This window comes from Brachionichthys hirsutus, chromosome 5, assembly GCF_040956055.1.
Source record: "Brachionichthys hirsutus isolate HB-005 chromosome 5, CSIRO-AGI_Bhir_v1, whole genome shotgun sequence".
Lineage (NCBI taxonomy): Eukaryota > Metazoa > Chordata > Actinopteri > Lophiiformes > Brachionichthyidae > Brachionichthys > Brachionichthys hirsutus.
In genome coordinates this window covers 5624449-5646990 of record NC_090901.1, presented here as the reverse complement: position 1 = coordinate 5646990, position 22542 = coordinate 5624449, and the positions used below count along the sequence as shown (strand labels likewise).

The following is a 22542-nucleotide window of genomic DNA, read 5'->3' as shown; positions in this document are numbered from 1 at the left end:
GTTTAAGCGATGCCGAGAAAGAGGCGATCTCTCCTTTTGCTCAGAGGGTGTGTTCGAACCTCACAAATTGGATGGAAGTTTGAACTGTTTTTGTTCTCTAGCTATCTTGACAGGGGTTGTGGGAACGGACTGGATTTGAGGTTCCGGCCCTGGATGAGTCCGAGCAGCTCGACCCGGGATTAGGCCGTAGGGTTTACTCACAGCGGTGGAGGAGGAGAAGGGGCTCAATCTCCCCTCTACCCCCCCTGAACAGCCGCTCGTGGCCAAAGGCCTTTCCTTGTGTGTCGCGCTATGAGAGCCTGAGATTGTCTTTATTTCCCGGGTAAAGAGATCCACCGAGAAATCATTCCTGTCTTTGAGGGTGCAAGCCCCCCGGGCGGAGCGCGAGGTCGGATGGCTGGGAGAGCTTTCAGACCCCGCAGTGACAGGGTCCTGGCAAACTGTCCTTCCTTTGACAGGACTCTGTATGCTGGGACTGTGGACTGGAGGTGTATAGCATGGCGAGGCCTCGGCGGATCCGTACTGAGCCAAGGAGGCGAGAGCCGAATGTTCTGGGAGAATCTGGGGAAGGAAAGAAGATTGGAGACCTGCAAGGCTGTGCTGTGCCAGGGAGGCCGTGGCCCCAGCTCTGATTGCAGACCCTGGCTGAAAATATCCACTGGAGTGGGTGCTGGTGATGAAGGGAAAGGAAGGGCTCAGGCCACTGGACGTCCTGCTCCCACTGACATGACTTTGCCCCATCTGTTGTATGTTGGCGTGAGAGGACTGCTGCAGCTGGCTTAGGATGGGGCCAACTGAGCTGCAGATCAGAGGGCTTATGGTGGGGGCAGAGGGGGCTGGGAATCTCCCCACCAGCCTCCCTGGCACCGCCTGCTGGAGAAAGCCTATTGGGTGTGGTGGAGTGGCCATGGCACCGAGGAAGAGTTGAGCGTGGAGCTGAGGGGAGCAGTAGGAGACAGCAGTCTGGCTGACGGGGAAGACGGGAGGCATTCCACAGTGGGCGGGATGAGGCGAGGGCTGGTGTGAGGGCAGAGGGCCCAAAGGCTGCAAGCTGCTGGTGAAGATGGCCTGCGACACAAACGTAGGCGACACAGACCCAGTGGAAAGATGCATCTGGACGGACCCCGATGTGGGAATCGCTACCCCAGATCTGAATCTATTGGAGCTGGCAGAAGAACCAGGCCCTGATCCACAACTGCTGGACGCATCAGGTCCAACAAGGATTGTCTTTGGATGGCTGGTTGGGTCCTTCAGGGAGCCAGGTGCCAAGGGATGGTGAAAGAGGATGGGAGGCAGCTGGGATTGGTGGGCTAAGGCCAGGGCCAATGGGGTGGTGGCCGCGGCAGCCTGGAGAGGGCCTTGAATCAAGGGTGTCCAGATGACGGGAACGGGAGACGGAGGATTGGGGGGAGGATGTAGGCTGGTCTGAATCAGTCGGGTGCACTGGGCCATGTCACGGTCATGCTGCACTATTCTTTGGATGATCTCACTCTCTTGTATGTTTAGAGTGCCAGAACTTTGGTGATGCTGAACTTTATGTTGGAGAACAGAATTCCTCTTCCCTGTTAAAAAGAAAAAAGAAAAAAGGAGGCCAATTTAGAGTTGTTTTTGCTCATAAATGAGTACATGCCACATAATATTAAGATTTTCATTTAGTTTAAACGTGATATTAGAAGTGATAAAAGTGTATCTAGTTTGAATTAATATATAATTGTAGCATGGGGTCACTCTCAAGACAGCGCTTCACCGATACAAGGCCTGGTAGCTTGTTCAGAATTCAATACCAGCTTTTTACATTTATTCTCTGTGTAATGACATTAAAAAAACATTCAGTTGTCAACAAGACGTTCAAAGGGAGTTGCTGGAGTAATTGCCTTTTTAGTTTTTACACCATCACAGTGGTGGACTATAAACAGTGGAAATGACTTTTAACACAGGAGGATCAGCATTATGAATTTGCAGCATCAAGTCTGCCAAAAAGAATGAACCTCTGCCAAGCCACAGGAGTAATTCAATTTAATCAGAGGCATATTCAGATTCGTGGTCCGACTGGCAATCATATTTATAATGCTAAAGAAAGTGAAAAGATGTCATGTGAACGCAATATAGAAGTAAACCGACATCCACCAACTCCACACTTCATCGCATTGTAAAGTGCAGAAGAATGACACAACTTGTGAGTTAAACTATTGGGTTTTACACTATATTATTACTTTAATCTTGTATAAAATACATTTACATCTTTAATTTTGTTAATGTTTCATTTACTTTTGCAATAAATAAACAGATTGTCCAATAAACTCTGCAAAAGGTTTTTGATCATGATAATCAAATTCATTTCAGTTTCTCAGATATGTAATCCTTGTATCTGTATTTTGTGTAATAATAAGTAATAAATTAAAATCTGTTGCATAATTTGTCAAAATGTGCCCATACGACTACTGGAGTGTAGCCACACATAGACACTGTTAAAGCAGCCGGGCGTTTAGCAATCAGGGCTATCAAATGTAAGTGTCAATTATTCAAATGACAGTTCTTTGAAGAAATCTAAATAAAACAACCCATAAATAATAGAGCACATTAAAATGTATTAATCGGCTGCTATATACAGTTACCATCTTCTGACAAGCAACTCACCGATACGGTCCAAGCGGTCGAGAGCCACCGTCTCGAAGGCCCTCCTCATCATGGGATACTCCTCCAGCGCTTCATTGAAGTTGTCCACCGACAGAGAATACAGCCGACAGTAGTTATCTGCTCGCACGCTGGCTGTCCTCCTGCCCCGGGTCAGCAGGCAGATCTCTGCAGGGCAAGAGGAGAGAGTCCAGGGTGTCACACACATATTTACTGAGTGCAGCTTAAGCATCATCTACCAGTCAAACATTTCCAATACAAGTTGCAGGATCTATCACAACCGCATTTATATAATTTTACAGTCATTCACAAAAGGAAAAGCAAAACCAGTTTATTGATATTAACATGAGAAAGTCAAACATGAAGACTGATTTCCTCTGAACCTCACAGATGGAGGTCACAGTTTGGCCTCATCTGTCATTGCAGATTAGAAAAAATAAATATTTGCTCCATTTAAAAATGTACTCGTATTTTTCCTGACAGATATTGAGGATATACAAATACTTTCATCTGTCAACAATTACGTTTATTTTTTAATTTTAATCATTTGAGTGTTTTCCTGCAATAACATCTCCTGTCATTTCAGAGCCTTCTCAGCCTCCCTGCACTCAATCCAGCTCATCCCCTTCACCTGTGTTTCCTCAGTCACCTGCAGCTCATCTTCCATTCAGAGCCTCCCTGTTTCCTGCCTGAATACTTAGTTTGCACTGATTTGAATTGTTCTCTATTATATATATATATCTTTACACACATGCACACACACCGGCATCAGCTGAAAATGTAATATTTATATGAGTATTTCCTGAATGGCATTTCAGCCAGCTGCACAGCCATCATAATATGGGCAACGGCAACTGGAAAATTATGGAATTCAGCTTTAAACATGATGCTAACAAAAGGGAAACCCCCACGGATAGAAGCAAAGACACAAAGCTTTGCTGCTCTTAGTCCCGAGCCCTTTTAAGGAGATGATGTGGCCAAATTTTCCTCTCTGTGGCAGTCAGGGAAATTAATCTGCTGAGTGCTCGAGCCAAATAAATCAAGGAAATGATATTATCGCCACTCCTTCACATACATTCAAGCTGATTGGCTGACAGCTCCACAATGTATTAGCATGCAGGACACACAACAACAGACGTCACCTCCAAAATAAGAACCGTCCGACAGCTTGGTGTCTTTGCTGCTCTTGGTCAGCACGCTGACGACACCATGCTGGATGAAGTACATCTTCGTGCCAATGGTTCCTTCCCTGATGATGTAGTCGCCCGGCTGGAAGACCTCGAAGCGCAGTTTGGTCAGCATGGAGGTGACAAAGTTTGGATCCGCGTTGGCGAACAGAGGCATGGAAGCCACCAGTTTACGGCAGTTAAAGTTGATGATCTCCTGGAGATGACGCAGATAAAGCGAAGGCAGTATTTATTAAAGCAAGGTGATTGTTGCTGGCTTAGTGCCGTGAACTCGGCTTTCCTCCCGTCATTGCTAATTAGATTACAAGATTGTTATCGTTCAAGGTAAAAGAGCAATATTATTGTAAAATATCTAAAACAGGAGCAATCACATCATAAATGTAGTAATCTGAGGCCAAGCGCCATAAAGGTTATGAATAATAGGAATTAACTCATTGAGTGCCAGCCATTTTCAACCCCAGTTTTTGCGCATTTTTCCCGATTTTCCAAGCACCACAGAATATTCTTTATTATGACCATGCAAACGCCGAACCTACCAAATTAAAAGATTAAAGGGACTATAAATGATTAAAGTCTCTTGAGACATGAATGGCACTGAAAGAGTTAGAACCATTACATCTGTGTTTCTTATTGTGTCATTCACTCCTCATTCATGCAGCAACATTCACTTATATGTAAAGTGATCAAATACATGAATAAACCGTTAAATCTAGAAACCAGGAATAAAGTGCTTTCTTCAGTTAGTGACATGAGGAGTGACCTCTGACCTCCCGCAGTGGCTCATTCAGCTCCTCCAATATGCTCTCCTCGTCAAACATTTTCCCCTGATACCGGTGCTCGTAGTAGTCGTGGATCCTCTGGCGCATGTCTGCAGGGAGCTTGTGGAAGGACATGTACTGCTCCACCTGTTTGTACTGTGACAACAACACAAGTCCAGGCATCAAACGTTCCATCGGTGAAATAACTGTCGACGCAGCGCAACTGCATTGGTGTCCAAGACAAAATGCAAAGTCACGTTAAAATGAAAATATTACAGTGATGGATTGTGTTGGCTCCGGGGTGGACTGTGATGTGCCTCATTATGTTAACAGTCAAGTGCCAGGCCATCTGTGAAACCTGTCCACACCGCAGTGCTGTGAATCTGCCCCATCTGACAAATATGTGCTCTGCAGGCTGCAGCTAATGACATTAACTGGTCTGTCCTTGAGCGGTGTGTACTACCAGCAAAACACACGAGTGGATAACGTCTGTTACGTCCTGCTGTAAGTCACCTCGCTGCAGTGTTTGCTGTCAAAAATCCACACCAGCAGCTGAAAAAGCCCCGTCCTCGTTTCCTACGTTGCTGGAACGAGTCAAACATTTGCATCAAGCAGATACAAGTTTTCATGTCATTCCTGGATGGAATTCCGTCTGAGGGGATGATTATTTATTAAGATGTTTTACTCAAGCAAAAGCAGAAATGACAGGATGGAAAAAATATTTAGAAGCAAGGTGAAGTAAAAGTACAAAGTAAAATATATTAATGTGTATTAGAAACTGAATTCTACATGATGCAGAAATGTACCTTATAATATATTACTATTGCACTTTTCTCTTATACCGTGAGGGGTTGCCACAGCAAATCAACCTTCTCCACTTCACAAAATGTACCTTATAATAATAAGATATTTTTTCAATGCCACATTTTTAAAATTATTTAATGCGTTTGTATTCTGTGGACCAGCACTGTGTTCACAGAAACAAAAAATTATCCTATTTTGTCTGGAGAGGATGCTTAATTTTTTTTACCAAGGTGCCAAAACAGGTAATAAATATTTAAATTTTTTACTTGTATGTAAGTTTAAAACAAGCTGAGACAAATACTGATTAAACATCATTTATTTAATTATTAATATTTTCTGACTTTATTGTATGTTCTGTGTATAAAATTATCATATGATGTAAAAAACAAAATGCTACATTCAGCATGATAGTACCTTAATGTAGCATTAACATGAAATACCCTTTTTTATTTATTTATTCATTTGTCTTCAGCCTAATGAAAACACATTTTATGAGCTTTGCAAAGAAGCAAACACCCACCTTTTCTTGGTACTGCCTTCTGGAGGAGTCCAGGGACTGAATGAGCGCCGTCGCATGACCCACAAACATGGCGAAGCAGGTAGCGCCCACAATCATGCTGAGGATGGTGAGCCACACATCAGCCATGCCGATGGGGGGATACAGACCGTAGCCGATGCACAGCATGTGACTCATGGCTTTAAACAGGGCGTAGGAGTACTGCTGACCCCAGGTGTCATTCTGCAAGCCACGAAGAGGAGGAAAGAGAGAGCTTATAAATACCCACAACACGAAGACAGCAGCGTGAGCCTGTCCACTGTCTCAGAATGAGACCACAGGTACTGACTGATGATTTATATTCCAGGTTTGTTGGCTGTGAAGCAACTCAGAGTCATAAAACACATGATAACACATGATAACACTGACTCATTCCTGTCCTGGCTGATTTACCAATACATCATTATAATACCAATTTATTTCGATAGATAATTAATCCAACTGATCCACAAATACTCAGCTCAGCATATTCCAATTCTTAATTCACATATTTGTTATTTTCTTACATTTGTTTGCTCAAAAGAACAGAAAATATATTTTCTAAAAAAAAGTTATTTTTTTAGTACAGTCCAAAATACAATGCTTACCCAAAATTAAATCTGGATCCCACACGGAGAACATACAAACTCCAGACAGATAGGATTCAAACCGGGTACCTTCTTGCTGTGAGGCGACAGTGCTGACCACTACGCCACCCATATCATAATCATTTCATGACTTTACTTCTTTAGTATTGAAACGAAAACGATTTTACATTTAGCATTGATTCTTTTAATGTATATTCTGCCTCCATGCAGCGTTTGGAAGTTCAGTACGATGCCGCCTATCTTTTACTCAACAAAACATTGTTATTATCTCCACTAAGGATGTCGTGTTTCCACCAGTGCAAAAACTGCTGACTGATTTCCAGGAATCTGGGTTACAGGATGGATAAAGAATTTGTATTCATCTTTTGCACAATTTTAAGATTTTCTTTAATTTCTCAGGGATGCATCATCATGAAAAACATGATGCCTATAGGATTGTGTGGAATTTCGTGCAGCCCAAAATAAAAATCTGGATGGTGTACTGCAAGAAATGTGTAGCATTACAGTTTTCATTGCTTAAATATTTGAGATGCTGTCTAATTGTCTAAAATAATCGACTTACCACCATCTTGTTTCTGGTGACCCAACAGTCAGGAGGGAAGTCCTGCAGCATGGGAACCAGGAACTGGAGACAGCCATCCCAGTGACACAGCAGCAGCATCATACCAATCAGATTCATGATACGCACCATTGCACTGGCAAGGTCATAGGTCATATGGAAAACCTGTGATACAGATTATCTACATTAATGGAAGTGAAAAAATAAATAAAAACACACTTCTCTTTGTAACCCCATTTGGAAAATCTCATGCAATGAGCGGATTTGAAATGCACAGAGGGTTGCGGGAGAGTCGTGGACTCCGGGGTCCTCCACCAGATCACAGCGTTCTTAATCTGACACAGACCACCAGAGGTTGACTCAGCGTTGTGCAATCATCCGTAGGACACATTAATGGTCCATGAGGACAGCAGCCATTAGCTGGAATTATCCAAATAATTCTGATCTTGTGGAAGGCTCTGAGGAAATCCCACAAATTAACTTCACGGTTTTAAAAGTACAAACACTTGGTTGTTTTTTTTTACAATAAGTGGTATTTTCTATCTTCTCAGATAATAGTTAGTATCCAGAAGTGGTTATTAATGAAGAGGAATCTATTAACGCAAGGCAAAAGCTGGCCTTCAGAGAGGCTCAAGCAATGATCGTTAGTTTCATTACTAGTTAAATTAACCGAATCGATCTGTAGGAACGATGGAAAAATAACCATCACAAATCTCAAGGCCAGGTAGCGTCATCACATGACTTCTCCTGCACAACAAACAGTTGAAGACTTCAAATATTCACATTAAAAAAGCTGTAAGAAAATAATTTGGGCTATTTTTTATTAAAAATCTAATAATCTACTGTTGATTAATGAGTCAACACCGTTATCTAGTCAGAGGCCTGCTCTGGAGACGCTGTCCCTGCAGGGTCTACCTCTTCCCACTGGTGGATGTAGCGGATCAGTCTGGAGAGGCGCAGCAGCCGCAGCAAACTCAGGATCTTGGTGAAACGGACGATCCTCAAGGCTCGGGCCGTCTTGTAAAAGTCAGAGTTTATACGTGTCTCTACGATGAGGAAGATGTAGTCCACAGGTATGGAGGAGATGAAGTCCACTACGAACCAGCTCTTCAGGTACTTGATCTTGATTCGTTGTGGGTCCAGGATGATCTCCGTGTTGTCCTCCTTGACAATGCCTGTGCGAAAATTGAGCACTAGGTCCACGAGGAAGAAGGTGTCTGAAACAACGTTGAAAACAATCCAGGGCGGCGTGTGCTCGTCCTTGAAGAAGGTGATGCCCACAGGGATGATGATGAGATTCCCAACCATCAGCAGCAGCATGGTGAGATCCCAGTAGAACCTGAAACACACAAGCATAACTATGATAAATATGAAATTTATTGTTTAATTTTAATGGATTAAAACAATCTGTTAAAAATACATCAACACAGATTCACTTGTACTTTTCGTGGTTGGTGTATAAAGATACCAAGAACAATTGAGAACTTGAGATTTACACCATATGGATGGTGTAAATCCAATTAGGAGGGGAATGAGCTGCTTGGAGGAGGTTTGTGCTCGCTGAGCGTTTTTCTAGTTAATTTTAAAGCACCAATGACGTGCTTATATGTGTATATTGATTATTTAAAAACATTATATTGAGTCACGGCTTCACTGAAAATCTGCTGACCGTTCCCAAATGTAAGAAAAACGTAGATAAACGTATAAGGCTGAAAAAAAATGCCTTCGCTTGTTTTACTTCTGTGAGATTTGATTAGTCATCAAATGAGTTTTAAAATGATCTTTACAATTCACAGTGTAAACATACAAAGTGTATACAATAACACACACACACACACAAAGGCCTGCTGACAGGCAGAGAGCGTTTGTGAGCCAATTATCATGATGCGCATTATGTGAGATGAGAAAGCATGCATGCGTGAGATTGCTTTCATCCAATCCTAGAGAGCCAATTAACCTCTGATGAATCCAACAGGAACCTGAAACACCTAAAGGCCCAGTAAAATCTGTGTGAGGCCCCAAGTATTACACCAGGTGCTGCAAACGACTGTCACGTTCAGGAGAGGAGAATCAATCAGAGGAAAAGCAGCATTCGCCGAAGCGCTTCTCGAGCAGCTTGAATACGTTGAATCCATCATGACAGAGGAGAGAGAGGAGTGCTCGACTAAATGTCAGCCATATGTGAGGATGATGGATCCACATACAGTAAAAGGATTCATCCTTTTAAGGGCTGCAGGCACCAACATGTGACTTCTTCTGGGCTCTCATGAGGGTCGGGATACTTCCAGTCAGGTGAACGTTACCTGACTGTCCAGGTAGGACAGAGTGGCCATTTGTTTTTAATCAGCTTTCTGTTGTCCCGTGCCAAACAAGGCATTTGCATTCCTCTCTTCATCTGTGTGTTGTCTCTGTGGTGACACACTGGTCCTATAATTGCACGTCCCCTCTCTCGCTACATCCACCGTCATCTCCTGGGAATCCATGTCATCTCCAGAAGTCCGCTCCCATCAGCCAGATGCTGCATAGTTAGCATTACTGTTCTGCACACGTCACTGTGCTGCAGACCACGGCAGCAGCTGGACCAAAAAAATACATAGAAAGTCCTGCGTGGGACATTGCATTACCATCGTCCCCCGCAGACCATCAGGTCCGCCTATCAGCTGACTGCTCATGCAGATCAGGAAGAAATTTGTTGGTGTCACCATCAAAATGCTGCCGACAGTTGTGACATCTCTGGACCTCCACTGGATAGAATCTTGCACTATCTGGGTCAGAGTGTAATGACGTTAAAGAGCACGAGAGCACAAAGAGAGTGGAGTTACAAGCAAAGTGAACAGAAAAAAGCTTAAAATGGTGAAAGGAGCTTAGATCAATCAGGACAGCTGAAAAGGGGATCACATTTGTACCACAGATACTTATCTCTCACTGACAGAGCACATGCAGCAGCCTGCATGCAGCTCAGTGGTTTAACACACACCTGTACTGTGGCTCAGGCCCACCAGCAGTCAGAGACATATTTGGGCAGCATGACAGTTCAGCACGTCTGCTGCTGCATCCACGGAAAGCGTTGATGAAACAGTTTTCACCTCCGCCAAGGAGGTTGTGTTTTTGCCGGCGTTTAGCTGGCTGTCTATTTGTTTGTTAGAAACATAACTCAAATATTTTACAGAATAATCTTGATGAAATTTCCGGGAAATGTTGTGAATATTAATAGGAACATAGGTGATTACACTCAAGCGCCAACACCCACTCTGTCAACACACAACAGGCATTCGGAGGTGAAGTTGACTGCTACTATAGGATTAGGATCAAATTCATCTGTAAGCCCAAAATGGCCCAAATACTCTTTAATGGTGTAAAGGTTTACACCTGCAACTTGAAATGGGATCTGCAGGATAAAGCGCAGTCCGCAACAGGAAGCCCCCTCCTGCTCAGTGTGACCGAATCACGCACAAAGAGCCGACACCTCATACCTGAACAGCTGGATGTCCTGATTCCCAATCAATCAATACATCTATTTGGGTTTCTTTCTATGTGTGTGCGTGCGTGTGTATGTCCCCTCCCCGCCTTTACCGTCTCTGCTCCATTAGACTAATTGTACTGCAATAATCTCCACTGACTTGCTTCTAATATATTGCATGGTCATGCTACCCTATTTTGATTACCCTATTTCCAAGCCAAGCCCCTGCTGCACTCTCTGTAATCCATTGCCCTCACTAAATGATGGAAAAATTTGCCATTCAGATCAGTGAAAAAAACTGTAGCGACTCACACCAGCGTATTGGCCAGTGGAAATGTATGATGACAGTGAGCCTCAAGGTTAAATGTTATGAAAATCCCTTGGTGGTGGTGATGAACAGAATTGTGGTTTTGCATGCAGAGCGCAACGCGATGTAGAGAACGCATGCATGCATGGGTAGGATGCCTGGTAAAACAGGGAGTTGCAGGTTGGCTTACACATTTGGTGCACAATTGTATTTTTGTGTCGGAAATCGGGGCCTTAAATTGTTTTATTGCACACACAAACAAAAGAAGGACTTACACACTCTCACACGTATCTATGTTATAGTATGGCGTGCTCATAAGTGCACCGTCTAAGCGGTTGAAATGATAAAATGAGCATTTTTACTTCATCCATCTATTCAAACTGTGGATTACTGCAGCAGCAAGGGAAGCTATTCTACACCATCATCTAGTGTTTAAATCATTCCGAGTGTATTGGTGCGTGTTTGTGATGTAAAACCTTATAGTTTATATTAAAATCAGTCTAAGATTATCAAAGGTGTCACTGCTGCACTTTTCCTACAGTCACTATTGTTTGTAAAATATTGAAATAAAATAAAATAAGAGCTTTTCTGCAAACGAATTACCTAAAATCACTGTACGGGTGGATTATCCAGAAGCCGGCAGACTTCACTCGTTCCCTCTCATGCTCCACGGCCCTTTCGCTCCCCAACATCCGCAGGGAGAACTTGTTGACTCCCGGTTGGAGCATCGCTCCGAACTGCCGGTGCATGAAGCCGGCTTGGTAGAGCCGCTCGTCCTCGGGCATCGTTTGCTCGCTCCCCTCCAGCTTGATGAAGTTAGGCTGGTCAAACGAAGCTGCTTGCCCGGTGTCGCCACTCAGCGCGCCCGCCGCCCGCCGCGGGGCCCCGGGGCTGCGCTCACCGGGGAAACTCTCGCTGACAGCCGCATCCGCCCCTGGAATGAGACGCCGCCCGGTGATGGAAGCCACGCTGCCCCTGAATAACCGGCAGTCCCCGTTCAAGTTGGGCTTCACGACCGCGTCCCTTTCCAAGTCTCCGCTCCTGCAGCTGCTTCCCGGAGACAGAGAGGACAAATGTTCCAGCCGGATACTTTTCTTCTGAGTGTCCTTGTCCCCGTTGTCTCCTTCGTCAACCTCGACCGGTCTTTGCCCAATGTTTTGCGGCAAGCTGTAGAGCCGTTTGCGCATGGAAGACTGGAACCTTTCCATGCCGAAGAAGAAGGAGAAGGAGGAGAAGGAGAAATAGAAATGCGCTCTAAGGATAGCCCAGGAAAACAGAAGGATGGATCATGAGTCTCATGCAGTTCGGGGTGCCGCTGGAGGCAGAACAGCGACGGCGCGTCCGCAGGACAGGTTGTCTCTTATTTGACACCTGGAGCGTGTCTCTGTCCCCCGGTTTGGACATTGAGATGCGTCAACACGCGGCCGCGTCAACCCGGACGGTCACGAAAAGGCGATGAAGCGCAAATGCGTGCAGGGGGGGGGGGGGGCTGCTGCCAAGCTCCTCAACGACAAAGCATGATCTCCACCTCCCCAAAATATCCGCGCACTCAGTCAGTGCAAGGCGATGACGTCACACACGTGGACGCTGACGTCACCGAGCCGCTTTCTAAGGTGAATATTGATGGAGTTCATCCATCCACCAAAGTGGCTGTTGCATTGACTCCAGCACACGCGCAACAGTCCACGGTGGGTGCGCAACTCCACCGCTGCTGCTCCAACTCGATGCGTGTCCGTGCGCCGCGTCTCAGCTCGTACAGGCCGTGTCATCCACCCCAGTCTGCCGAACGCGCTCCATGAGCCGTAATTGTTCCACGTCCATATCCGGGCTCCTCGTTTCCCTCAACTTGGCTCCCGTCCTCCTGGGTTCGTACTTTTGTCCCTCCGCGACGCGTTCAGTCCCGCAGTGCATGGTGATTGACCGCAGGTGCGTTCTGCCAATGATTGGGTTTCAGGTGGCTGGTGAGGCCTGAACATAATTAATCAAAGAAATAATAAAAGTTTCTGCATAACAAAACACAAAACTCAGCATCTTTACGCACGTATAGCTCGCTCCGATCGAGTCCCTGCTAATGATAATAATATTATTATTATTGGCCGGAGTGGAGCGGATTTTTCATTTTTGTCTAAAGTTGTGTTCCAGTTTCTTCAGGGTTCACAAAGTCTGGTTTCATGTGAGACATTTGCTTTTTTTATTCCCCTAATTTCCAGTCTTCTACTGCGAGTCGCTCATAATCTCACTAGATGGTAGTGTTGCCCACATGCTTTATTTTCCTGCCCGCCCCCCTCTGTGCATAAATCACAGCAGAAAAGGTCTGCTTTGTTTTTATAAATAAACCAACAAAGACAAATGTTATTTTTATTTTTATATATATATATATTTATTCTTAAAAATGATAATTTGCTTCACATGTCATCGGCTCAGACGTGGGCCTCCGTCGCCCGCTTCAGACACGCCCGTGGATGCTTCATGCAGCTCTATCAACGCTCTACGGTGATCCTACTAGTTTAAAGCTTCGTCACAGAGAAATGAAAAGCTGCAGTGATTTTCAATATATTGATATGGATAATAATTGCATAGGATAATAGCCATGCTGTACAATGCACTTACTTATAAAACAATATGTTACAGTAATTAGTAGCAGATCGCCTAAAGTAGGTTTATACAGTTTTTCATCAACATTAAGTGCATCGTATAATATGAATATCTTTATCGTAATTCTGATCATAGTTAGAGTCATTTTAACACATACAGAACATACATACGGTTCGTTAGAGGGACATTGCAAAGCCCTTAAAATGTAATAATAGATACCTTCTGGAATAGCGATGAAACTAGTATGCAGCAGAGTGATAGAACAATACACATCAGTCATACCAGGATACGGTGGCGCTTTCTTTTGCACGCCACAGTTTTGTTTTTCCTCTAGAACACACAGATTATCTACATGAAGCCTCTTTCAGAGAACAGAACCAAAAGCAAAGCATTTCATTTCGCATGCATTATCTGAAAGGTATAGTAGAATGATGAACACGATCAGAGGAGAGGAGGAAATTATAAATCAGCATGCAGCAACAATAGTTCTATTTTTTTTTTTACAATCCCATAACTGTTAGAGCAGATGCTGACCTCGCACGCTCACACAACACAATCATGAGGCATGCCTCACGTAACTCCGTCATATCCGTACTGGTAGAAAAACCCCTCGATTGACTGGTGAGGGTTGCCTTCCTGTTTACCTTCATATGGTCAATGCATGTGTGATCCAACCTGCAAACAGAGAGAGAGCTCATCATCGAGCCGCAGTCTTGTATTGCTTCGTGGCTCGTGCTGTCATTCGTGACTACAGGCATGTAATGCATATGAATGATAAATGAGGCATCCTCTTAATAAATCAGTGCTTACTCTGTAGACAGCCTGCTCAGTTTGTGTTCCTCTGCCGGAGGTTCTTGTCTTTGTGGTTGTTGGTTGAATTAGTTTTCCTTTAGACAGTAGTTTAAAAAAAACACACAATCAGTTCAGACTTTAAATCTGATTGATACGATAAGTCTTCAGTCAGGAATCAGTCATGCTTTAATTAAATACAATTTGGTTGGCGATTAGAAAAATCAACCCCGTGTAAGTAAGCCCCTCGAGTTTTAAATACAATAACACCTCAACATACGAGCGACTTAAGTTACGAACAAATTATACTTGTATTACTGTATATTCAGGTAGTGGAGACACCAAACTACACAAAGATAAACCACTGAGGTGTGTAATACTCACACTGGTCCCGCTGGGTCATCGTCTGCAGCAACAAGGGAAAAGATATGGAGAAATGAAGAGCAAAAAATAATCATAATTGCAAGGACGTTGCTTAACGTTGATGAGCTGTGTGTCTTCTTCAGAAAGCATAAAGAATGAAAACATGTGGCCGTGACCTATATATGGTGCACTTTTGATTTGTTCATGTTTCCACTACTAGACTTTGTGCTGAAGGTGTTATGGGATGGACAAGAGCAAACAGGAAGTTGTCATGCTGCAGGAAAACTTCCTCATAAGCTCACAAAAACACAGTACGCATTTAAATACGGACTAAAATGCATATTAAAAATACATAAACAAGTCAAAAAAGTACATACGAGAAAAAAGTCACATTTTGGAAAATACTGCTGTCATGCACATAAAGAGCAGCGATATAGTGAGAAGACGCTCCGCTGCATGCATATTTCACCATAGCGCTTGTCATGGCGTTGATGCAGGGACGAGAAGATGGGCTTTTCAAAATAAAAGTCGTCTGAAAACACTGCACTCAACACGAATGAATGAGGGAGCGAAACAGAGCTGTGCGCTGGGCTGCCAACTGGAAGACGATGAGGCTGAATGCTCGTTGAAATTCATGCAAAATCTCACACTTACCACAAACACGGTTTGGGTTGCGCAAATTAGGAAAAGGGGAGATGATGGGAGATATTACAGCAAATCTGTTAAAACACTCAATGGCTGACGTTAACCGGATTTAAAGACATGCACTTTTACCATCACAGGCAAGAATGATGATGCCTCGCTTATGGTATAGCTGAACTCCTGAAGGTTTAGGTTTAGCTTGTAACAGCTTCAGCGTGCCACGCTGTCCCTAGAGAGCCATCCATAATAGAAGCTGTCCACCACTGCAACACCATAGTGTTATATATCTCATGAATATTAAAGACTTGACCTCCAACATTAAAGTCTACCCATCGAGCCACGTCGCCGGACTGAATAATTGAATTCAGTGTCAGATGACTGTCGGAGTGTGTCGCTCGCACACTTTTTGTATAAAATTCAGACGTCTAAGTGCAAACTGAATGTTGCTCTGATAAATCGGTAACACCTCCTCTGGTGACTCACCGTCCTGTAAATCCTCTGGCTTCTTACGCTTCTCGTAGACAACGATGATGACGACCAGGATGATGACCTCAGCCAAAACGCCCAGGAGGGGCCACAAGGGGGCCAAGTGACTGCGGACCCTCAACACGGACTTCTCCTCGCGGCTGCCGATCACGTTGGTGGCGTTGCACTGGTATTCGCCTGGATCTAAACCGATGTCCAGGTTTGCAATGTGGAGCTCGGTGTAGTTGTCTCTGCTGCTGATGAAGAAGCGGCCGGATGAGTTGTCAATTTCCTGTTGAGGGAGAAGAAAGGAAATAAACAAATACTTAATGATACATCAAGTTAGGAGACTATACGCATCAATATGTGCTATTTATGATTGATAATATTTAATGATAAATGAATAATCCATGTCAGATTTTAGTTTTCTATTATTAGAAGATTTTTCATCCATGATGGCGCTTCAGACACAGACATTCTCATTGTTGTTGTTATTTCTAGTATAAATGACCCAAAAAAAATCTATTTTATGTAAGATTTACCGTAAAAAGTTGAATACCAAAGGGAAAACCCTGTGGATTGCACTAAACATGAGTTACAGATCAAGTGGATCGACAGCACAGATTGATAATCCAGTTAATTCCTCTTTGACAGTTTACAGTTCCCCAGTTCTAAATGCAGTTTGGTGCCAGTTTGTTGTATTAGATTGCATTCAACTGAATGCCTGTACCCAATAAAGTGGCCAGAAAGCGTCAGATCCCATACCCTGTAAATGCCGTTGTCGAACTTGCGCCAGGTCCAGACAGGGTGAGGATAGCCCACCGACTTGCAGTAGAGCACGGCGAGCTGGCCCTCGTTCTTATTCTCACTACGCTTGTGGCCTGTAATCTCAGGAGCAGCTGAAACGAAGACCAAAAGCAGAACGATAACGATTGTTAGAATACATTTACCTACAAAATCATTCTGCCTGTAAACCATAACATTAATTTCGTGTTAAAAACATGCTTTTAAGCTTTTCATTTTAAATTATTGACTTCAGTAAGCAACAATTATGGAAAACAGAAATTAAAGTCGGGTGGCGCTGTTGCCTCACAGCAAGAAGGTTGTGGGTTCAAATCCAATTTGGGGCCTGTTTGTGAGGAGTTTGCATGTTCACCCCGTGTCTGTGTGGGTTCTCTCCGGGTTCTCCAGCGAGAACCAACAAAAGCATGCAAATTAGGTGCAACTTTCATGGTTGGTGTATAGAAATAGCGAAAACAACTTAGAACCTTTTGATGCTGATCCGGATCGCCATGTGGATCCAGGAATTTATTTTTATTTATTGTGCCTTGGCGAAAGTTCGTGCTCTTCAATCGCTTTTCTAGTTATCCATCGTATCGGACGTGTGAAATATAATTTACATTTAAATAATTGTAAGACAGATAGAACTCACAATTAAATAATATCTCGTAAATAAACTTTCACTGAATCAGGGCAGGTACAGACATCCAAAATAGCATTTTTCCCCCCATGGCGTCGGACGTGACAGCAGAAAACGCTGACCAGATTTTGCTGCTGAGACCTAATCTCTCAGCATCAGACAAACAAGACACCATCTGCTGTCACTGAGCTGGGCATTGGTCCGCTGGAGGCGTCAAAGCCGCCGGCAGAGCCATTTGAGTTCACAGGTCGTCACATGACGGAGCTGAGAGTGCTCAAGGCCACTCGGTAGCTTAGAAGAAACACCTACATTTAACTTCAATGGTGGCGTTGGCTTGTGGGACCGTCTCAAAGGTGAAGACACACATGTACACTCCAGCGTCATCCCCTCGTGGTTTTTTCAGCCTGCAGAAGAGCCTCGGGTGAACTCTGTGTTTAAAATTCTCCCACGTACACACACACACACACACACACACACACCTGTACTCTGTATTCTTGTTGGAGGTTCGTGATTCTGGAATCTCCTCCCCATTCTTCATCCAGAAACTCTCCTCTGGGATGCGGCTGCTGGTCAGGTTGCACTGCATTGTGAACGAGTCGCCTTCCACGGGAAGCATGGCGTGTTCAGAGGCGGAGATGGACGGCTCTGTAAGAGAGGCACGGAGCAGACGTGGCGCTTGCTGGGGGGTCACAGGTGAGGGGGGGGGGGGGGGGGGGGTTTAAAGAGGACAACGTCAAGTCGGGAAGGATTCAGACAGACGCAACAGCCCAGAATAGGGCTGAAAAATGGGACAAATCTTTTCAATCTTTTTGTTTTCTTAAGGTGGGAGATATGAACCTCTCAGTCGGAAGAGAGAAAATATTATAATATACTGTAATTACAAATTACATTTTGTACAGTGTACAAAATGCTGCTTAAATTAATACTTTAACTCATCATTACTATGTCAGGTGGATGCAGTGATTCTATAGTTCTGATTTTATTGAATTAAAAACTTGCTGTGCATAATTTAATTGATTGGAATAATATTGTGAACAAGATGCAACTGAAATGCATTTATGTGTGTATTAATCGTGGAAGCCAAGAGTAGATCTGCCTCTAAATGAAGGCCTCGTGCCCCTCTGAGGCTACTCAGCAGCTCTCTTGGCTTGAAATGCACGAGATTAAATCGCGGACAGAAACTCTACACACTCTGGTATCTGGGTGAAATTCAACCTGTGGAAAATCCTCACATGGATTAAAGTTTAACGCCATCTTAATTGGAGTGTTGTGTTGTTCTTAATCCTGATTAACTCCATCCTGTTTGTACATGTGAAACACTCAATATGAGTACTGGTAGTCACAAACTGTAGTGTAACGTATCTTAATATCTACTGATAGATTTAGATAGGTGCCGAAAGCAAACTACTTCATTTGCATAAAATCATCCATAACTGTCAAACGTGTTCATCGTAAATATAACTGTGAAATGTTCCTAAGAAATAAGCAACATTTCTTTTTGTTCCGTCTGGAGTTTGTGTGTTTTGGACTTCCTGCTGATGGTATAGTTGAAAGAGGAGAGAAGGACTGGTGAAAGCTTATGATCAAGGTCAAACCAAAAATAACTCAGTCTGCATGAAAAAAAGACAGAAATAAAACTAGATAGGACAATAATAACGATTAAAATAACACATTATATTATATAATTGAATATTGTAAAAAATATTTATAATATTCAGTTCGGGGACATGAAAACATAAGAGCTAAAAGGAGATAAAGTGAAATAGGGAGTATAATGAGACCGGGACGTGATGGAGCTCTACGGGTTCAAGGTCATATTCTACTGGACTTTGCTGGAAAGCATTATGACTTTTCTTCTTGTAGAAGGGAACGCACTACAGAGGAATGGTCCTCTGGAGAGGCTGGGGGGGGGACAGTCACACGGGCTAGAGGTGAGCTGGGTGGGTTCTTCTAATCTAAACCGACCACTCACTCTGCAGAACCAATATAGTGGCCTGAGCTCGGATCCAAGTCGTGGCAGGGTTTTGGTGCAGGTCATTACGCCGTGGCGCGTTACTGGCTCGGCACTCATAGGTCCCACAATCGTCCAACGTGAGCCGAGAGACACCCAACAGGCTAACGCCGTTGGTGCCATACGCCGTGTCGATGGACACCCGCCGCTGGCGGGCGCCGTCCCACAGCTGTCTGAAGGAATCGGCTCGGTTGAGCTCAGAGTACCACCACTGGATTTCTGGGGTGGGGTTTCCCACCACGTCACAGTACAACTCGAAGGTGTCCCCCGTGAGCTTCGTCTCAGAGAGGGGGGATTTCACAAAGCCCGCTGGCGGCGGCGGTGGAACATAAAGCGCAAGAAGGAAAAAAAAAAAAGGAGTTCAGGGCGGAAGAGGGGAAAAAGACAAAAGACAAAAAATCATAATCAAGAAGCCTTTAAAGATGATGATGATGATGAGCCACCAAATATCAACAAAATATCGTATTCATAATCATTTTAGAATTTAACGAGTGAGACAAATAACAACAACAACAAAACAAAAAGACAGCTAAAATATAACGTCCTAAGTGAAGGCAGAATGTATGAAAATAGTGAAATATATCCGTCACAGTTTCGCAGAAGCTACAAACTAAAAATGGTTTATTTTGGATGAAAAAACTTCAATTTACGGTTTACTGTCAAACAGACCTGAGAACTGTTTCAGCCGTTACTGCTGCTGCTCCTGGGAAATTTTATTACCTCCGCCAAGGAGGTTAGCAGGATTATGGAAAAGCACATCAACTCCGATTCACTTTTACTTTTCATGGTTGAACAATCTAGAACCTTTTGATGATGATCCAGATCACCGTGTGGGCGGTGTAAATCCAGTTAGGAGGGGAAGGAGCGGCTTGGTGGAGGTTTGCACCTTCTCCGTGCTTTTCTAGTTCAGGTCTGCATTCTGGGGCCTTCACGTTTGTCCACTTTGTGGTATTATATGGACTAAAAGTCCTTCAAGTGACCTTGTCACATCTTTCCTATATAGGACTGAGACAGAAAAGCGTCTGTGATGTGACTCTTTCAGAAAAAAAGTGTCTAAACTAAATGCAATAAAAGTAAAGCAACTGATCATGGCTGCTCAGAGAGGGTTAGGGCGACCGAGTGGGTGAAAGACCCCCCACTAAACTCTACAGCAGCCAACCAGACCCCGAATAGCGCTCCCCTTACTCTGACATCATCGCCTCTACAGGCACATATGAATTCCTGCATGATGCCTTTTATTAGGTACGAGTACAACCAAACAACCAAACAGGGGCTGAAGCTGAAACCTCGGCTCCTGACACAGAACTGCTGAGACACATCCTGCCATCTCGGATATCTGGATGCGTTTAAAGTGCTGAGCGTGCAGCGCTGACGCTGCTCGCCACTGTGCCGGACACGTCCGAATGACGCCACTCACTCACGGCATTGATGCTGTGGCTTTGTTTCAATGCGTTATCCTGATCATCCACATGTTCTGAACCTCTGGAGGCCACAGCCACCGGATTATTCGTCACTGTCATTTTTTTTCAATCTTGCACATATTTACATGGAGCGCTGTAAATGAAGAACAATTAGATATTCAAAATAGTTCTAGAATAAATCTGACACTGAAATAACTGTGAGCTTCGGCGATAACTTTTGATGCTGTTTAGAAACTGATTCATGTGTTGGATTAAAGAGTTTTATTCTTACACACTGTGTGTATTTTTATCCATGCAGCTAAAAAAAAAAAAAAAAAAAAAAGAGTACTGAGCTGTGGAGAAATTTATCACCGGTCTTTTAATGATTAGTCACAAATGATTGGCACCACTTCAAATATAATCGATTAAGTCATTTAAAAAAAGAACACCATTAGATTAACAAATTGATTGATGCAACAATTGGCTGATTCCATTTTCAAAGGGTGTTTTTTTTCAACACCCGACCAAACGTCCTTGATGTTGGCATGGAAACATCCAAAAGGAGCACAGAACAGAAAGCTCAGCGTGAGTAGGATGGTCGCCTCGCATCCGTGTGACGCTCAACCCAAGTGGGCCATCGGGATGCTCAACATTCAAGACAAATACATATCCAATGAATATTTAATGTGCCTGTAGCCATGCCAACCGAAACTACACTTCTTTTAAAAACAGAAATGCACCTTTTTCTCATCGAAGGCTGCATTTCTTGACTCATTTCTTGAGAGTGGATCAAAGCAGACATGTTAGGAGTGGGTGTGTGTGTGTGTGTGGAAGTCTACAGGAAGAGATGTGTAATTCCCTACACACACAGTCAACTCCAGGGAGGACCATGGTTGAATGGATCCTCTCTCACTCCCACGCGGACGCGCGCTGCACTTGGACAACACTGAGACGGGTTTACACTGAACTGAAGACAGGGACGAGATTCAAAGAATGAGGCCGTTTGCACAAGCCTTGCTGATCAATCGGTGTCATTCTGCAGCAAAGAGTTAAAAGAGTGTTTTAAGAAGGATTAAAGCTCTGGTTCCCAAGTGCAGCATCTCGGCTCTAAAAATAGAAGCATGCAGCAAAAATGGACTGATTCTATCTACAGAGCAGCACTTCTGAAGGTCCTGCGTTCTGATTGCACGGGGATTCATGAGCTGCTGCAGAGAGGATTCTACCGGATGCTGCGTTTCTGAGCTCCATCCTCGCATCCCACATTCACCTGTTCCCACAACTGATGAGCAGAACTTGCCCTTGCTGATTGAGCGGCTCCACAATCTAAAGGGCTTTTTTTTTATATATATATACCAGGACCGTCTTGTAGCCATTTATTACAAATGCGGGCATGCAGCAGCATCCCTTCTGAAAAAGCCGCAGTGGCGTGAGACGCATTGAGTCTTCTCCTCGGAGAGCACCTGTCCTACCGTTCTGCGAGGAGACGGACTGCAGCATCAGGGCTCCGAGGATCACCGCGGAGAAGGACATGGCTGCAGCTCCTCCTCTGCCAGGTAACATCTTGGGAGGTGGCAGATGGAGAATACCAGCCGGTGACCTGATGATGATGATGATGATGTGTGCTGGATTCTTCCACACTCCCCACGCAGAGAGTGTCGCTCGGTTGACCGGGGTGGGGGGAGGGGGGGGGAAGCCTTCCCACTGACGCCACCTGCGCTGCGCTGCGCTCTCTGCTGCTGTCTGTCAGCCGGTGCGGCAAGGGAACCACCTTATTAACGACCAGTTCACGCGGCCGGATCTCGCGAGATTCTCTCGACGTTCGAGGACACGAGGGGACGTCGCGTTGTCAATATGAAGACAATATTACGTGCGCCAAGGGCTGAAGTTTAACTATTCATAAAATGTGACAAAATAGCCCGACCCCTATAGTACTCATTTATTTTAATCTGGATGGGTTTTCCCTGCAAATGTTCCACAAATGTATTTCTTACATTTGCAATATATT

At 44.2% G+C, this 22542-nt stretch overlaps 2 protein-coding genes across 2 annotated transcripts; both read right to left on the bottom strand.

Annotated features, from left to right (window-relative positions):
- Positions 1 to 60: 60 nt before the first annotated feature.
- On the bottom strand, positions 61 to 12060 carry LOC137894473 (potassium/sodium hyperpolarization-activated cyclic nucleotide-gated channel 3-like). The gene is made up of 8 exons (XM_068739951.1): positions 11456 to 12060; positions 8001 to 8424; positions 7089 to 7250; positions 5904 to 6122; positions 4589 to 4735; positions 3777 to 4017; positions 2638 to 2802; positions 61 to 1562 (listed from the first exon to the last, which is right to left on the bottom strand). The coding sequence occupies exons 1-8, from the start codon at positions 12058 to 12060 to the stop codon at positions 61 to 63; spliced, it is 3465 nt and encodes a 1154-aa protein (XP_068596052.1).
- Positions 12061 to 14025: 1965 nt separating this feature from the next.
- On the bottom strand, positions 14026 to 22097 carry LOC137893907 (neuroplastin-like). The gene is made up of 8 exons (XM_068739360.1): positions 22007 to 22097; positions 17606 to 17771; positions 17436 to 17530; positions 16472 to 16605; positions 15725 to 15998; positions 14621 to 14642; positions 14258 to 14334; positions 14026 to 14122 (listed from the first exon to the last, which is right to left on the bottom strand). The coding sequence occupies exons 1-7, from the start codon at positions 22095 to 22097 to the stop codon at positions 14274 to 14276; spliced, it is 843 nt and encodes a 280-aa protein (XP_068595461.1). The 3' UTR covers positions 14026 to 14122; positions 14258 to 14273.
- Between the last annotated feature and the right edge of the window lie 445 nt (positions 22098 to 22542).

Bases quoted from the DNA above. Each gene is read 5' to 3' on its own strand.
- LOC137894473 (XM_068739951.1), bottom strand. From the start codon at position 12,060: ATGGAAAGGTTCCAGTCTTCCATGCGCAAACGGCTCTACAGCTTGCCG. The intron at 4,736-5,903 runs GTGGGTGTTTGC...TTGTTGTCACAG, and splicing joins GAAGGCAGTACCAAGAAAAG to TACAAACAGGTGGAGCAGTA. The intron at 2,803-3,776 runs GTGACGTCTGTT...CTTGCCCTGCAG, and splicing joins GGACGGTTCTTATTTTGGAG to AGATCTGCCTGCTGACCCGG.
- LOC137893907 (XM_068739360.1), bottom strand. From the start codon at position 22,097: ATGTTACCTGGCAGAGGAGGAGCTGCAGCCATGTCCTTCTCCGCGGTG. The intron at 16,606-17,435 runs GTAGGTGTTTCT...TCTTCGTTTCAG, and splicing joins CGCCACCATTGAAGTTAAAT to CTGCTCCTGAGATTACAGGC. The intron at 14,335-14,620 runs GTGAGTATTACA...TACTGTCTAAAG, and splicing joins GATGACCCAGCGGGACCAGT to GAAAACTAATTCAACCAACA.